This window comes from Lynx canadensis, chromosome E2 (assembly GCF_007474595.2).
Source record: "Lynx canadensis isolate LIC74 chromosome E2, mLynCan4.pri.v2, whole genome shotgun sequence".
In the NCBI taxonomy this organism is placed as follows: Eukaryota; Metazoa; Chordata; class Mammalia; order Carnivora; family Felidae; genus Lynx; species Lynx canadensis.
The window spans coordinates 17,630,169-17,648,143 of NC_044317.1; the positions used below are offsets into that span (position 1 = coordinate 17,630,169).

Consider the following 17,975-nt stretch of genomic DNA (forward strand, 5'->3'; position numbering starts at 1 on the left):
CATTCATGCTCTGTCTCTCTCTGTCCCAAAAATAAATAAACGTTGAAAAAAAAAATTTAAAAAAAATAAAAAATAAATAAAAAAAAAAAAAAGAAGAGAATGTTAATGGCTTCTCCACATACCATATGGATAGTTTTCAAGTAAAGTGAATTTGTAAATGCAGTTTCCCACACTCTGCCCGCAATAGAAGGACACAAAGTTCTGGAGGAGTCATTTCAACATGAAGCTTCCTTCTCCATGTTTTGAGTAAGCCCAAGTACCACTGGTCTTGCATGGAATTGTGGCTAACCAAATAAAACATGTGTCTGACAATGTTTAACAAAATTCTTTAATAAAATTTATAAAAATGAATATTTAAGAATTCTCTCGGCTTGAATAGTTTTCCTTTTCCACTCCCAAAGAAAATACAAAATTATCAACACCCACACACATATATACTCAAAACTATAGTGACATTCTCTATACAGGACTACATTCGAGTTTAAATTGTTGAAAAATCAAGACAATTCCAAGATGTGATTGCAGGGATGATTTTTTTTCTTCAAAAAACACCTGACAGACAGTAAAGCAATTTAGATAAGATTATTTTCCATGGTTGTCAAAAGGTTCTTGAAGTTCACATTTCAACTAAAAGAAGATCCAAATCAGAGTTCTCCCCACACTCCCCTTACTAACACATTTTAGGGCCGTATTTTCTTCCTGCTCCTAAGGAAAATAAATTGGATTTCCTGATATTGTTTTCTATGCATGCTTGGAATTTGGGGCAGATGTTTCCAGATCAGCCAGCATATCCTGTGGACATCAACAACAGCAGGCACTTGGGGGGTTCTGGGCTGTCAGGAAGAAACTCTGGTAGCAGGATCCTGATTGGAGTCACATGTTAAGATTCTTCCATTCTTTTTCAGGACTAGAGGCAGAGCCACCTCAACCATCCTCAGCCTCAGTTTCCTAAATTGCCAGGCTCAACAACTTGTCTCCTGCCACCTTCAAACCCATTTTTCATGTTGCTCTCCGCTGGGACAAACACCTTCTGTCTTTGGCTGCAGCACTCGAGGCACTACCGTAAGTGTTGGAATAGATCACTCTCTTGTTTGAGTGTTAGATGAACATTAGATGTGGAGTGGCACCTGAAAACTCACCACCCTTTCTGGTCAAGGCTTCCTGTTTAGAACCAGATCACCCCAGTAATGACATACACATAACAAACATTCTTATGCACAACAAGTAAGTGGATGGATACCTATTTCAAGTTATATACTCAGAAGATTAAAGGTCTTAAGAGTAAATAATACCCAGTCACACTATGGCCAGACTAAGACCACACTTATCCTGAAAGGGCCCCCAAATTTCTGCATCAGAGAACCCCTGTCTGGGGCAATGTAGGTTCAGAAGGAGTAAGAGTGGATAGTAGAACAAGGGGCACTGTGCAGTGATAGGAGGAAAAAAGTACACAAATTAAAAATAATTACACACACACACATACATACATACACGCACAAAATAATAGGGCAGTTGACCCCTCCCTTCCCTTAAAAAATGAGACGAAAACCCTTAAGGAAATCTGCAAGTTGCTAGCAGAACCTTTTGAGGCTGAAGCTATTGTTCTGAAGTATTAACATATGGGGGTCTTTGGGACAGCATCACCACTTAAAGAGTGAGGAAAGAAAAAAAGATTCAAAAATTAGGGCGAAATCATTCGAACACACACAGATTAGATCTATAAAGTGGAAATCCCAACTATCCTAACTGCATCACCGAGCAGTCTCTCTTCCCCAGAAAGTCATCTCAAGTGAAGGGAACTGAGAAACCATGAGCCCTGCATTTTCTATCACACGATGTAGGGGCCCATCTCCTTCCCCATTTGTCTCGAGTCCCCTAGTCATCCTCACCACCTCCGTACATGTCTGCCAGCTTCTTGAAGCGATTGCCCCATTCATTCAGGTAGTCATAGTCCTGATCTCGGTCTGATTCCGAGGAGTTTAAGGAGCTCAGACTAGCAGCTTCAGAACCGCTTCCTTCATAGTCAAACACAAGCAGAGAGTCGTAAGGAGGAGCAGTGGGGTCACTGTCTGCTGCCTTCAGGTTCTAAAGAAGAAGGAGGACGAAAGGATCTTTCAATGCAAGGAATCGCACACCGGTCATCTGAGGCAAGATGCCTCCTCTAGGTGCCTCAAGCAACAAGTCACACATGACCATGCAACCATCCTATGACACCAATAAGGTAAATTTATACAAACAGCCAAGGAAGACAAATCTAATATATATTTCATGAAAAGAGAACATTACAGGTAAATTGCAGAATCTTTTCCTCTATACTAATGATAAGTTATGTGTAGGCAGGAGACAAACAAGCCCGTCAGGATGGACAGAGGCTGAAAACAGTCATATTGTAACATATAGAATAAACTCCCTACTTGGCAGTAACAGTTTGCTTGAATGAAAATTTTTGGCTTCTACCCTACCCTCCCTACTTCTTCTTGACTGGAACACAGACCCAAGGCCTGGAAGTGTGGCAGCCATCTTGTGCTCATGAGGCAACAAGCACAAAAACAAGGTACCCTCTGTTATATCTGTTTCAGCTCCTGGAATTTAAAGCTGAATGCATTTCTGACATATACAAAGGGATGCTATTTTTCTGGCCCTTAGGTAGACTTATGATACACATTTAATATCACATCCCAACCAGGAATGGGAGGCAGGGGCAAAAAGACTCATTAGTGAACCCAAACTGGATCTACTTTGAATTCCTTTAGCTTCATGTCTACTTTTACTAAATCCTTTCAAGTCATTCTTGGTTTTGCCATATGGACTTTGCAAATTCACTAGGAACGATTTGAAGTGCTCTAAGTTCTGAAATTCAGATGAGACACAAATAAAAAATAGCAGTCAGGGATCAGACAAGGAGAAAACATAAAGCAAAGAATCTAAAGACTTTTTCCTGACTTTCAACACAACTGTTCCTGAGTTTAGAGATGAATGGCACCATGGCTTTTGATTTTGCTAACTTACTTCATCAATAAAGTTTCCAATTTCATCAGGATTGGCAGGGCGGGGCCGGTACTGGGGCATGCTCAGGAGGGTTGGTGCCACATCATTGCGAGTCACTTCAGGCCGAGCATCCAGGCCCCTGTGCAACTGGCTCAAGTCAAAGTCCTTTGGAGAAAAAGGTAAAAATAGACCCCAGAGTAAAAAGAAACAGTCACAAATAAGGGGATATATTTGGATTATAGATTCTGGTATCAGAAAATACCCTGTCAATAGTTGCAAGCATTTGCCAGTGTAAACTAAAATGGCAATTTTCAACCTAAGAGTTTTCACAATAGCCCTAGAAGGAAAGACATCAGGGGTGCCTGGGTGGCTCAGTCGGTTGAGCGTCCGACTTCAGCTCAGGTCATGATCTCAATGGTTTGTGAGTTCAAGTCTCACATCAGGCTCTGTGCTGACAGCTCAGAGCCTGGAGCCTGCTTCGAATTCTGTGCCTCCCTCTCTCTCTGCTCCTACCCCACTCACACTGTCTCTTTCTCAAAAATAAACATTAAAAAAAAAAAAAAAAAAAAAGGAAAGACATCAAATGATCATGAGGAGCACCTGTGGTAAGGATGTAGGCTGTTATACCTTATTAACTAAGTCCTAGCCGATCCACAGATTCTTGTGAGCCTAGCTGCCATATATACTCAATACCTGTGTCCTTCACAAAATTCATACATTGAAACCTAATGCTCAAGGTGGTGGTATTTGAAGGTGGGACTTTTGGGAAGTGATTACGTCAGGAGGGTAGATGGAGCCGTCGGGAAGAGGACCGGTGCCCTAATAAAAGACACCCTGGAGATTCCTTTCTGCCGTGCGAGTACATTATGGCTGATTATGAAGGAGGAAGCAAGCCACCACCAAACACCACATCTGCTGGTGCCTTGATTTTAAACAACCCAGCCTCCAGAACTGTGAGAGATGAATTTCTGTGGCTTTTAAGCAATGTCTGTGGTATCTTGTTATAGAAGTCCACACAGACTAAGACAGTAGCTGAGGCCAACAGGTGTCCCACAAATGCCTGAAGGACATTTCTCTGTACCCCTTAATATGTTGTGCAAAACAGGCTATTCTTCCAGACCACATCGCTCAGCAAATGTGCTCATGCATGGCGGGACTCAAAAGCAGAACTCCGAGATGGGGCCCAAGGTTCCCTTTCTAGATAGAATACACTTTCAAAAACTCTCCAGAAAGGTGCCCGGCTGGCTCAGTCAGTAGAGCATGCGACTCTTGATCTCGGGTCCCTGAGTTTGAGCTTCAGGTTGGGCATTAAGGTTACTTTAAAAAACAAAAACAAAACAAAACAAAAAAACTCCGGGGCAAGGTAAGATCATCTCCAAAATCAGGGAAAATAAAGAAGGCCTGAAGATTTAACATCTACAAAAAGAAAAGCAAAAGTTTAGCATACCTATAAACTCAAGGGACTAAATATCACAACAGATTAAGTGCTTTATGTCTAAATAATTTGAAGTTCATGTCCTGAGAACAGCCATGAGGAGAACAGGCTTGAGTCAGACTACTTGGTTTGACTGCTTCCTACCTGTGTGACTTTGGGCAAGTTATTTAACTGCCCTTTGCATCTGTCCATTCATCTGGGCGCTGAACAGAACAACGGTATTTTAAATGCCTACCTTCTCCTAATCATTGCTTCTTCCAAACAGAGATCACCACATAGCTTTTTGCCACAGTTTTAAAAAGGTACCTGATCCTCTTCTCCACCTCCTTCTTCATCATAGTAATAAACATTGTCCCTGGTGTCATCTTCTGGGGGTAGTAAGGGCTCTTTGACCACCCCTCTCCTCCGAACAAACAGCAAAAGCAGCAGAATCAGGACTGGTGTGGGGAAGAGAGAACAAGGAGAGCCACAGGTCAGGAAGGCCATAAAAAGCAGCTATCACACAGCATCACTGCCTCGCCTACCAGACAGATGGCTGTCAGACAACCCACATGGCGATGCTCACATACCTGAAGTTAACGTATACAGTATAACATAGTGGACAATTACATGGGAATTCAAGCGTGTCTTCAACTGGACTATTTATCTTTTTTAATGTTTATTTAATTTTGGTAGAGACAGAGCATGAGTGGGGGAGGGGCAGAAAGAGGAGGAGACACAGAATCCGAAGCAGGCCCCAGGCTCTGAGTTGTCAGCACAGAGCTAGACTCAGGGCTCAAACTCACAAACTGGGAGATTATGACCCGAGACGAAATAGGATGCTTAACTGACTGAGCCACCCAGGCGCCCCTAACTGGACTTATTAAACCAGTCAGTCATTTCTCAGAATCTGAGTTAAAATGCTCCAGGCAGAGGAAATGGTGGTAAGGACAATGGACCTGAGGCAGAAGCATGATTGGCATGATTAAGAAAAGTGAAGTCAGCATGGCCACAGCAGGGTGAGTGAGGGGGAAAGAAGCAAACAGAGGGGTGGCAGGGATATGTCAACTGCTAGAAGGACTTTGGCTTTGATTCTGAGTTGGAACCATTAGAGGTTTGTGAACAGGGCTGAGTCACCCTAAATGTGATTGACAGGTGCACATTATTTTTAATCAGTTCAGAGGAATGGGACACAGACCATAAAATCGGCTGGTATATTCCCTTATCTTAAGATAAAAATCATGTGGGCAAGCTCTACGATCTGTTTAATTTCCAAAGTTTTCATCTGATCATGGGATGTTTCTAGGGTATATATGATTAACAGCTGTTAAAAACTTTTAAACTACTTATTGTGAATGAAAAAATTATGATTCAATGTGTTTTCTTCATAGATGCTTGTGCCCAAGTACCTCTAAAGGACACCCTACAGGGGGAGGGAGGAGGGCAAGGACATCCTACTGAAACAGTATTATTGGACTGAAACAGGAGGTTGCAGAGACTTGGGGAAAAGATTTCTTAGAAGTACCCAAACTCCCTATTGTTTCTGAAATCAGCAAGTTTCCAAGACTTTATTCAGATAAGCAAACTTCCTTGATCACAATCCATAAACAGGAACAGTGAGCACTTGCTGGGTCGGCCTAGACCTGCCTTGGCACCGAGGACACGGCCCTGAAGACCATATAAGATGCCAACAGTCACCATCCACCTGGAGCGTAGAGCAAGTAAAAGCAAGGAGCAGGTTATCATCTCCAAGAAGATGTTACTGATCAAACGTTACTCAAATGTTATACCTTTAGAAAAGTAACTACATATTTTTACTGCTTCAGGAAGTACCACCCCATACACTGTACCAAAACCTCAGTAATCCCAGTGGGATCCTCAAAAAGCCTGGCACAAAGCAAGCAATCAAATATTGAGGGATTACATGAACATCCACATGTCCCGGCATCTTTATAGAATCACCTTTAGAAGGCTAAGTTCTATGCTTGCCCACAAGGAACAAGAAGCTAGAAGTGTGGATCCTGGCACTGCTTCTGCTTTCAATGTTGTTCCACATTTAAGCTTTCTGCCATGTTGTCCTTGGCCTCTGTGTCTAATAAAATATGCCCCAAACAAATTGAGGTAAGGCTATTACTAAAAAATTGGTATTTTAAGGGTAAACTGCAGTCTTGAACATTTTCCTCAGAATGAAAGTACTAGTTTGTAACTGCTGTCCCCAGAGCAGACTGGCCCGTTCAAATGTAATTGGAGTGGGAAGTAAGTGGGCAGGCAGGGCTTGTACTGTCACGCCTGTGCTGATGACACAGGAAGGTGATTTAACCTCATCCCACGGTGGCAATAAAGCCATGTGAATTCTGAGGAACACAAGTCCAGAAAGCTCACTGAATTCTAAACAACACTCTCCTTCCTTCTGAGTTTGGAGACGACACAAGCAGCAAAGGGCAGGAGCAAATGAATCTGTTGAAGCAGCAAGCGGCAGGGGAAAGAACACCTGTGCTGAGTCAACTTGAAACCCCAGAGGTGGCCCCACTGCTCCCTCTAAGAACTTTCTTCTACTCCAGCCACGTTGGTCTCCTCCCTGCCTCCCCTTCCTCTCTGTGCCTTCACTAGTGTGGGAACCGTCACGGATGCCCCTCTGTCCATCTGGATGCCACCAGTCCCTGTCCCAACCATCCTACATCTTCCACCAAACCTTCCTTGAGGCTCAATTAACAGCCTCCTCTACTGAATGCAAAGGCATTCATGACCTGGACCGCCCTTTTCAGCCCCTAATTATACACGGTCTTTCCCCCACTCTGTCCTGATAGTCATTGATACTCACTATTCACCCTACACTCCACCCCCACTCTCTGCCAAGTGTTAAATGGGCACATGGCCACTCAGTTAGGGTGGGACATTCTAAGTGTGGCTGTGTTTGAGCTATTGGAATGGGAGTGAAGGTGCACTTTCCAGATATGTGCCTTCCACTTCCTCTCTCATCTCTTCTCCAGGACGGAAGGTGGGGGTGGTGAGCTGGTAGCTCTGACCATGCCGATGAGAATAGTACCCTAAAGACTTGCTGCTCCGGGTTGCTCTAAGAACCTCCAACATTTGCATCCCCTGGGAGCTGGTGACAAAGGTGGAATGTGAGGTCCCACCCCAGATCAGAATTCTCATGCAGGCGATTTGTATGCACTGCCCTGAAGGATTCAAAGAACAACAAAATAGACGGACTGGGCTCCTGTTGATTTAACGGAACAGTGCTCCCTTCCAGTCCTGGAGAACTCAACTTTAAAATGCTCAGTAACAGATAAACCTCCCCCAGTTTAGAAGCCAAAGACTGAAACGCTTGCCAGGCATACTTACTTAGTAAGGCGAGGATTCCTCCGAGAATGCCCAGAATGGCAGGAACTTGCAACCCCGCTTCAGCGTAAGGCATGGTCCTCTTGCAGTTGTTGACGACCCCTTCGCAGTCACAAACGTACACATCTAGGGTGGTCACCTGGTCCTTGTTCTGGTTATCCACGAGTTTGAGATTTATCTTGTAGTCGCCCAACTCTAAGGTTTTCTTTGGCTTCAAAATTAGAGATTCACGGGCTGGAGGAAGCAACAAAAATAAATGATGGGACCAGGAGAAAAAGAACAAACAAACAAAACGACCTCATTCTAGAATTATTAGGGTAAAGAAAATGGAGCTGCTTGGGTGGAAGATCACTGTGCAGTATGTTACAGAGTCAGATACCAGGAAAGGAAAGGGACCTTTGGGGGAATGCCTCAAATGCAGATGGGGCAAATAAACAAGCGTCAGACAAAAGAGGTGACATCTGAGAAGCTGAGAAGGGACTTTCAGAAGTGGGTGGGGGGCAGGAGCAGGGAAAAGCATGGGGTCAGAGTAAGACTCCAGTTCCCACCTTGGTCACTGTAGTCAATGGTCCAGTTGACACTTGCCCCGTGCGTTAGTTCTGCTGTGAAGGGAGATGTGTTGGGGGGAAGATCTGGATCAAAGATGTTGATGATATGAGGCTGTGGATTTTTCTGGCAGAAATCCATACTTCGAGGTTCTGGTACGGGGCCATTGTCATTCACATCAGAGAGGATCAGGAGAAGGGTTCCCGTTCCAGTAGCAAGTGGAGAACCTAAGAGAAAATATGTAGGAAATACCACATTCATGAAGCTCTACTGCCTCGAATCAGACCAAATCCCAGTCCTGGCTTGGCTCTTCAGAGATTCATCACCAGGCCCCACCCTCCCCATCTCAGGGCATCTTCACTTCTGGTCAGGCAGCTCTCCAACACGCTATTCCCCACTTTAACAACAATTACTCAAGTTATTCCTCACACCAAGGACAGGCTCCCTACTCTTTTGCACGTACCTTTATGCATCCATTAAACTTGAACCACTCCAAGAATTCCTCTTTGTCCCCCTACCAGTTCTCCCTTGCCGAACTTCTCTGGCTTTAAGGTCATTATCAAAGGGTTGAGCTTTTGAAATGGCTACAAGTTGCAAGTTGATTTTCAAAGTAGACTTGGGGAAAAAAAGACTTGGACACTTCTGTGTGCATTTCTTTTACATTCTGACATACGTATTCTACCATTTTATGCTAGCATCTAGCATAAAATGGTAGAAAGAGTAGACACTCAAGCATCATCATTAATATTAGTGTGGGTTTTTTTTTTTTTCTTAAGTAGGTTCCATGCCCACCATGGAGCCCAACGTGGGGCTCCAACTCACAACCCTGAGCTGAGATCAAGAGTTGGGCACTTAACCAAGTGAGCCACTTAGGTGCCCCAATATTAGTTTACTATAGAAAAAAAATGCACAGGACTATTATCTCAAACCTATAATCATGCTTGGGTGGCAAGAATGTGGTGATTATTTTTTCTTTTTACCCTTAAAAAAATGATGGCTTTGAAAAAAACCCCACATAGCATAAAATTTACCATGTTAACCATTTTAAAGTTCATTTTACATTTTAGGCTCAACAGTATAAGTATATTCACATTGATCTCCAGAACAGTGTCATCTTGCAAGACTGAAACTCTGTAACCATTAAACTCCCTGCTTTCCTTCTCTCCCCAGCCCCCTCCCCGCCCCTTACCACCATTGTACTTTGTTTCTATGAATTTGACCACTTTCACACCTTAAGTGAAACTATACAGTATTTATCTTTTTGTGACATGGCTTTTACTTAGCATAATGCCCCCAAGATTTATCCATGTTTTAATATTCCATTATATACATATACCATATTTTATTTATGCATTCATCCATGGATGAATCCTTTTACCTTATGGGAGAGGAAAAAAAAAAACCAAAAACCCAGCAGGGGCCATTTAAAATTTTTTCTAATTAGGGGCACCTGGGTGGCTCAGTTGGTTAAGTATCCAACTTTGGCTCAGGTCATGATCTCACGGTTCATGAGTTCAAGCCCCGCTTCGGGCTCTCTGTTGTCAGTGCAGAGCTCACTTCAGATCCTCTGTCCCCCCCTCTCTGTCCCTCCCCAGCTTGTGCACGCTCGCTCTCTCTCTCTCTCTCTCTCTCTCTCTCTCTCTCTCAAAAATAAATACACATGGGCCGCCTGGGTGGCTCAGTCAGTTAAGCGTCTGACTCTAGCTTAGGTCATGATTTCTCGGTTTGTGGGTTCCAGCTCCACGTCGGGCTCTGTGCTGACAGCTCAGAGGCTGGAGTCTGCTTCAGTCTGCAAATGGGACCCAGTCAAGGTCTAACTTGTCTTCCTCACTCACTCCCAAATGACAGCTCCAGGGACAGGCTTTAAATTCTAACAGGTTTATCTTTCGCCAGCACATTCACAATGTGATGGAGGCTGCATCATTCAACAGCCATCCGCCCAGCCCCATCATGGCCTTACTCGCTTTGCTGTGTTTTCTAGATTGTCAACTACTTCAGAAAGCTGGTAAGTTAGTGAGGGAAAGAGACTCATTCACAATGTCAGGAAGTGAGTAGGTTCTAACAATAATTCTATTTCTAAATATCTAGCCAGGGGAAATACTTGCACATAGAGGCATGTACAAGGATGTTTACATATGAAAGTCTTGGAAATGATGACCAAGTAGAAACCATCCCAGTGTTCTTTAATGTGTGAATAATTAAATTATGCTAGATCCAGGTAACAGTTTATTATTTTTTAATTTTTTAAATTTATTTTTGAGACAGAGAGAGCGAGTGAGAGCATGCATGTACAGGAGAGGGGCAGAGGGAGAGAGAGGGAGAGGGAGAGAGAGAGAGAATATCCCAAGCAGGGTCCACATTGTCAGGGCAGAGCTCATTGTGGGGCTCAAACTCACGAACCATGAGATCATGACCTGAGCCGAAATCAAGAGTTGGATGCTTAACATACTGAGCTACCCAGGCAGCCCTAGGTAACATTTCTTTATTACCAATAGGTAAGTCTATAAAGTGCCAAAGTAAATCTGTGTCTTAAAGACATATTGTAAATAATAATAAATTACATATCAAGTAAATGAAAAATTTAATAGAAATCAACATGTATAAAATAATGGTTTTTACAATAAAACCAGGCTATAAACTAGATAGTGGCTTTATAATAAACTATAATTCATAAGCAGAAAAATGAATTCAAACACACAGAAACAGCCCGGAGGGAGTCACATTTCACTAATAATGATGATGATAAAAATAATGATAGTCCTTATAGAGTAGTACTATGTAGCAGACACTCTTCTAGGCATGTTTACATAAATGAATTCATTAAAAATCTAGATGGGGTATTATCATTTCGTCAGATAGAGGAACTGAGGGACATAGAAATAAGCTTGTAAGTCCAAAGTCACATAGGTATTATGTCCTAGGCTCTAGACCCAGGCAGTCTGGCTCCTGTGGGGAAGGAATGGGTTCAGTTATAAAGAGGAAATGGTTAAAAGCACTTCTACTTGACCTAAATTATTTGTACCCTTGAAAATCGTATGTTTTTTGTTTAAGGATAAAAGAGGAAGAATGAACTCTTGCCTCTAAAAGAAAGGTGGGGGGCAAAGAAGCAAACGAGCCGGGAGGGTGAGGCGGCCAAGGCCAAACCCTAAGAACATCCTTACCGTTGTCGGTGGCGATAATGAGGGCCGTGTACGTGCTGTTCTTCACATGCTCAAAGTCCTCTCTGTCTAATTCAGCCCGAGTGAAAATGGCACCAGTGTCTGGATCAATCCTCAGCCAGTTGGCAGCATCCCTCCAAATCCGATACCTGAAAAGGCACAAGCTCTGGCTTACAATACAAGAGTGAACGGCACATAGTTAAGAAGGCTAAGGCTCCTCTTTGTTCGTCGTTCACATCCACAGGAAAGTGTGACCATCCACGTCCCCTTCACCTGGATTCACCCATTGTTGAACCATTTGAGGAGAAGTTGCAGCCATCATGTTCTCTTACTCATAAATACTTCGGCGTATTATCCCCTCAGAACAGAGGCATTCTATTATATAATCACAATTGGATTTTTAATTTCAGGAAATGTAACATTTAATATATGGTACATATTTAAATTGTCGATTTCCCCAAAACTGTCCTCTGGAGCATCCCTGCCCTGATTCAGGATCCATCTACGCATGACATTTAGATGTCACGTTTCCTGAATTTGGAAACATTCCTTAGCCTTTCCATTCTTTCTCAACACTGGTATTTTTGAAACGTGCAGGCCAATTGTTTTGGAGAAAGCTCCTCAATCTGGGCTGGTCTGATTATTCCCTTCTAAGTAAACTCAATTCATGTGAGGGAAAGGGAGGCAAGAGCACTGGATAAGTGGTGACTGTCCTTCTCAGGAGGACATTAGGAGGCACATGACATCTGTTCTTTTCTTGGTTAACTTTGATCACTTGGATAAGGGATAGGGCACCTGATTTCTTCCCATTAAAGGTACTTTTTTCCTAAGGGGAAAAAAGACCATTAGTCTATGGTCTGAGGGGAGAAAATGTGACAATATCCTGTTCACCAACTAACTTTCACCCAATAGATTTAGTATCTATGGGTAATTTTTGCCTGAAGCAAGGAGTACTATGAACTTTAAGGTTTTTTTTTTTTTTTAAGTTTATTTATTTATTTTGAGAGGGAGAAGCAGAATGTGCAGGGGAGGAGCAGAGAAAAAGGGAGAGACAGAATCCCAAGCAGGCTCTGGGCTTGATCCCACAAACCATGACATCGTGACCTGAGCTGAAATCAAGAGTCGGACACAACCAACTGACCCACACAGGTAAAGCAGAGTCTTATAGGCCAGCTCCCCAAAGGGTACAGTACTCAAATGGTGGCAATATGCCACTCAAAACCCCCACCACAAACACTTGGAAACTCGTGTTGACACAGTGACTGGAGGATGCGCTGTACTACTGGCCTTTCATGGCAGGTGCCAGAGAAGCTCAAGTTGCTTCTGGCCTTACAAAGGGAAAGAAAAGTTTTATTCAAAATGCCAGAATGATCCGTTAAGCTATACCTACTTAGGAGTACCAGAAGCAGTCAATCAGAGAAAACAAAGGCATGAAAAAGAGAGATATACTGCCCAGCTATCTGCTAGGGTCATGGCAAGGCTCAGAAAAAGAAGCAAAAAAGCTAAGGATAAAAGAGCTCTGGATACCTCCAGGCATATCTCCACTTCCTTAGGAGTACAAAGCCATGAACTTAGCAAGCGGTCTTTGTTCCAGGAGTAAGGGGCTCTACACACAGACTTGGTCCCCGTACTTGCCCAAAGAGAAGCTTTAAATGACCCTTACACTACTGCAAGCTAAGGCATCAACTGGCCTGGAAACCATACAGTCCAAGGCTTCATCATTCAACGAAAACCATACAAGAGGTCTTTGGTTTCCCACTATAGTTTTCAACCTTGATTAAAAACACTTCTTACTAGCCCTAATAGTTTGGACCACCTAGAGGACTCCTTGGATTATGAGCAGTACATTGGATACATGTACAAATTCAACACATTTGAAGTATTTTAAGATTTTAAGTAATCTGTACACTTCACATAGGGCTTGACCTCGTGACCTCCAAGATGAAAAGTCATATGTTCTACCGACTGAGCCAACCAGGTGCCCTGAAATTAAGATTATTTTAAAGCAAATCTCAAATGTCAAAAGATTTTTCCTGTAAGTATCTTAGCATATATCTTATATAGATAAGGTTTTAAAAAATTTTTAATTTAATGTTTATTTTTGAGAGAGAGAGAGAACCAGTGGGAGAGGGGCAGAAAGGGATGGGGACAGAGGATCCAAAGCAAGTTCTGTACCAACAGCAGAGAGATCCAATGCAGGAGTCTAACTCATGAACCATGAGATCATGACCTGAACTGAAGTCAGCCACTTACCCAACTGAGCCAGCCAGGTGCCCCATATAAATAAGGAAATTAGAAAAAAATAAAACAAAACATAATCATAATGCCACCAACACATCTAACAAAAACAGTAATAATTACTTACTGTCATCTAATGTCACGTCCATGCTCAAATTTCTCTAACTGACTCAAAGGTATCTTTTATCTTTTATAGTTGGAGTGTTGAATCTATCTTCAAGTTGTAGTCTACATATTACAATTGGTTCATTTGCCTCTTAATACTCTTTTGATCTAAAGCAGTCCTCCCTGCCCTTTTGCCACTTATTCCAGTGTCATTTGTCATATAGTTCCCACATTCTGCATTTGGCCAGATTTGTGGCATTTGTTTCTTCATTCTCTGCATTTCTGCAAAATCAGATTCTAACGCTTAACTAGGTTCTGCCTCAACTTTGGTTTACTCCAAAAAAAAATATTTCCATAGTGACGTGTGCATGCTACTAAATCATACATATCAAGTGGTACATTATGTTATATTGTCCTTACTTTTTTTTTTTTTATTTTTTTTTTAATTTTTTTTTTTAATTTTTTTTTTTTCAACGTTTATTTATTTTTGGGACAGAGAGAGACAGAGCATGAACGGGGGAGGGGCAGAGAGAGAGGGAGACACAGAATCGGAAGCAGGCTTCAGGCTCTGAGCCATCAGCCCAGAGCCTGACGCGGGGCTCGAACTCCCGGACCGCGAGATCGTGACCTGGCTGAAGTCGGACGCTTAACCGACTGCGCCACCCAGGCGCCCCACTTTTTTTTTTTTTTTAAGTAAATGTTAAATACAATCAGAAGGTTTGGGTGTTATCAGCCTGGTTCCTTCATTTAAAAATTCCCCATCACCCTTGACCTAATGACTCAGTGCTAGCAGCCTTTAAGATCTCTACCTGCACCTTTTATATAGCTCCTCCGATACAGGGCACATGTGTGGTCCAAAGGTATTCAGGAGCCCTTTCACTTAGGACAGAATCAGCACTTCCCAAACTAACCACTGAGGCCGAAATCACACTTAAACTCTGTTTGAACTTCAACTTGAACCAGTCAAAAGCACTGATGCTAAAACACAAACACCCCACCAAACAAGAACACACTCAATTACTATGCAAGACGCTATTCTGGATTTGTATGTTTTTCTCTAAATAGTTGAGAGCCTGGGGCACTTGCCTGGCTCAATTGAAAGACCATGTGACTCTTGATCTCCGAGTCATAAGTTCAAGATTGAGGGTAGAGATCACTTAAATAAACTTTATTTTATTTTATTTTTTTTAAATTTTTTTTTCAACGTTTATTTATTTTTGGGACAGAGAGAGACAGAGCATGAACGGGGGAGGGGCAGAGAGAGAGGGAGACACAGAATCGGAAACAGGCTCCAGGCTCCGAGCCATCAGCCCAGAGCCTGACGCGGGGCTCGAACTCATGGACCGCGAGATCGTGACCTGGCTGAAGTCGGACGCTTAACCGACTGCGCCACCCAGGCGCCCCAAATAAACTTTAAAAGAAGATAGTTCAGGTGTCGTGACAGTTTCCCCTAAAGTACATGTTAACAGGTAGGAACCTACCTCTCCAAGAAGAGGAAGTGGGCGCGTTGGCGGAGGCCCGTTACTTCTTGGAAACCATGGTATTACTAACAAGACACATGTGTCCTCTTTGGATTTGTATTCTCATAGTTTTTTCCTAGTCAAATCCGGCCCTCAAAAAATTAAGAACATTCTTTATCATACATGGTTGTGGGGTGTTGTAGTTGGTTGGCAGGTGTGGTTTCAACATCTGTGGGTGTGATTTAGATTATGGGGTGACTTCAAGTTTAAAAGGAGAAGAAATACTGAGCTACTTCTAACACAACATCATGTATGTAAATTAAAACCACATTCTTAGTACACTGCATGAACTTGCAAACAGGAAGCAACAGTAAATCGGGAATGGCTGGCTATGGAGGGAACGGAAAAAGTGTGGAGAATGAGAGTAAAATGGAATTAGAAAAAAGCGGGGGGGTGGGGGACTTGCACAGACCGATGATGGTAAAATGCTATGAACAAAGTATTTTATACACACACATACACTCATACTCAATTGTTGCAAGTCTGTTAAAAAATCCTCACACTTACGTTATCCTCTGTTCCATAAACTGGTCCGGATCCTCAGCAGTGTAGGATGTGATTTCCAGGCCCACACCAAAGTCTTCAGGTATGTGCACTTCCTTTTGGAGAGGCACAAAGATGGGGGCTTCGTTCACATCCTCCACGTCCACGGTGACTGTGGCTGTGGAGGTGGAGAGAATAACCTCAAACGGGGACACATTCTCCACGGCCACATACAGAATGTATTGTCGCTTGGTCTCAAAATCCAAGCCCTAAGGAGCAAAAAAAAAAAAAAAAAAAAAAAAAAAAAAAAAAATTCAAAAATACATTTTATGTTAGTTAAAAAAATAAATAAAATTAAGTCCTTAACTATTGCTTTTGGTTAGCAATATCCTAGGGGTTCTCAAATCTAGCTAATCTAGTTAATTAGGAAGAATTAACTTGAGAACTTTTGAAGAAAATGGAGGCCTGCACTCTAACCCAGTAAATAGCAGTCTCTGAGGGTGGGGCCCAGACATGCGTAGTTTTACAAAGCTCCCAATGACTACCATGCAATCATAATCAAGATGAGAACCCTAGGAGAAGAATAAAAACAAACTACGGGACACGTCAAACAGCAAACCCCAGTGAACAAACACTAGCACATTAAGTCATTCATTATTCAAGGCCAGTAAGAATGTTCACATCCCATGTGACATGCCATCCATGTGACAGCAGACGGACAGAAGACCCTGCTTGTCCACCTCAATGACCTCAATTAAGTTTACTGTCAACATGCAGTTTAGATCAGTCAGCAACAAGGTCAAAGCCCAGCTGGGTCATATCCTAGCTGTGTGATCCAGGCAACTTAACTTCTGGATCTGTTTCTACATCTAAATATGTAGGAAAAGGAATACTTCATGGAGTTGCCATAAGGAAAAAACTGGGAACTTTGATGAAGGACTTTGTGTATGGTAGGGACTCATTTTACTAGCTTCTTTCTTTTGTTGGTAGCATAGACAATGTTGACGTTGGATGGTTAGGGGGAGATAAGATTATGTAGTAAGTAATGCATAAAGTAATAATGCAGAATGGTCTGCTCTCAAGAGGAAGTCAAAGCCTTGGGGCTGATTCAGGGATCCATTAACTCTGAGTAACCTCAACAAGTAAATCACCCAACTTCCTAAGTCTTCAGGTTTCCAAAACATTTCTCAAAAAGTCATTTGTCCCACTTCTAAAATAATCCAGCAAAATGGCAGAGACCAGTAAACTATTTTCCCTTTTATTTGCAAAATGGATATGGAGGGGAGGAGTAGATAAATGTTTAAGGGAGCAAGCCTTTTAAAACACATGGTATTTTCTTTCTCTTCAACCTCAAGGAGCTTCCTGAGTCTCACATGTGCTGGAATAGTCACTGCAAATCCCAAATGGTGCAACAGATCCTGGGAAAGCCTCCCACCCTTACCCCACCAATGCCATGCTACTTCTACTTCTGAGAAGACACCAGTGGACAGGGGAGTTTCCAAGATGTCAGTTTCTGCATCTTGCCAGGCACCATACAAACCTTAGCTGTTTTCAAAATGCCATCGTTGGTTACTGGGTCTGTGGTGACAACAAATTGGTCATCCTTATTGTTCAATATGGTGTACACGGCCTGCCACGCTGGGGTATTTGGGACATCGGCGTCAGTCACTTTGAGTACGGTGATTTCGACATTAGCTTCGTTCTCAGGCACCTGCCCCTGGTACTACAGAGCAAAGGAGAAAATGGACCACTTATGACATCCTGAGACCCAATAGATGAGCCAGGGCCTAGAGGGCTAAAGGAGTACTTTCTGAGCCCAAGATTCAAGGAGAAGAATCTCGGAGGAAATGCCCACTCCATCAGTAGAGCCTCTATTTCTTATTGGTGGAGCAGCCAATACTACTCAAGGAACATCATCCTTCATGACTACCTGAAGAAGCTTTTTAAGGACCTGGCTACCTGAGCCCCTCACAGCACACTCTGACCCAGTTGATGACTATGGTCTTAATCAAATTCAAGACACTGTGGCTTATCCATTACTCTCCTCTCCCTATCATTCCCAGTGGTACCAATAATTTTCTTACAACAAAAGTCTGGTCAGTAGAGTCCTCTGCTTAAAACCTTTGATGACATCCCCTTGCACTCAGGATAAATTCTAACATTCTTACCTCAGTCTACAAG

General features: G+C 42.7%; 1 protein-coding gene across 1 annotated transcript in view; it reads right to left on the minus strand.

Annotated features, from left to right (window-relative positions):
* Nucleotides 1-309: 309 nt before the first annotated feature.
* CDH1 (cadherin 1) overlaps nucleotides 310-17,975 on the minus strand; it is an 82,944-nt gene continuing 65,278 nt past the window's right edge. Inside the window, exons 9-16 of the mRNA XM_030298968.1 lie at nucleotides 17,335-17,517; nucleotides 15,819-16,063; nucleotides 11,452-11,597; nucleotides 8,293-8,517; nucleotides 7,748-7,978; nucleotides 4,730-4,860; nucleotides 3,010-3,153; nucleotides 310-2,085 (exon numbers count right to left, since the gene is read on the minus strand). Coding sequence (XP_030154828.1) covers nucleotides 1,876-2,085; nucleotides 3,010-3,153; nucleotides 4,730-4,860; nucleotides 7,748-7,978; nucleotides 8,293-8,517; nucleotides 11,452-11,597; nucleotides 15,819-16,063; nucleotides 17,335-17,517 — 1,515 coding nt within the window. The 3' untranslated portion in view covers nucleotides 310-1,875. The remainder of the gene's footprint in view (nucleotides 2,086-3,009; nucleotides 3,154-4,729; nucleotides 4,861-7,747; nucleotides 7,979-8,292; nucleotides 8,518-11,451; nucleotides 11,598-15,818; nucleotides 16,064-17,334; nucleotides 17,518-17,975) is intronic.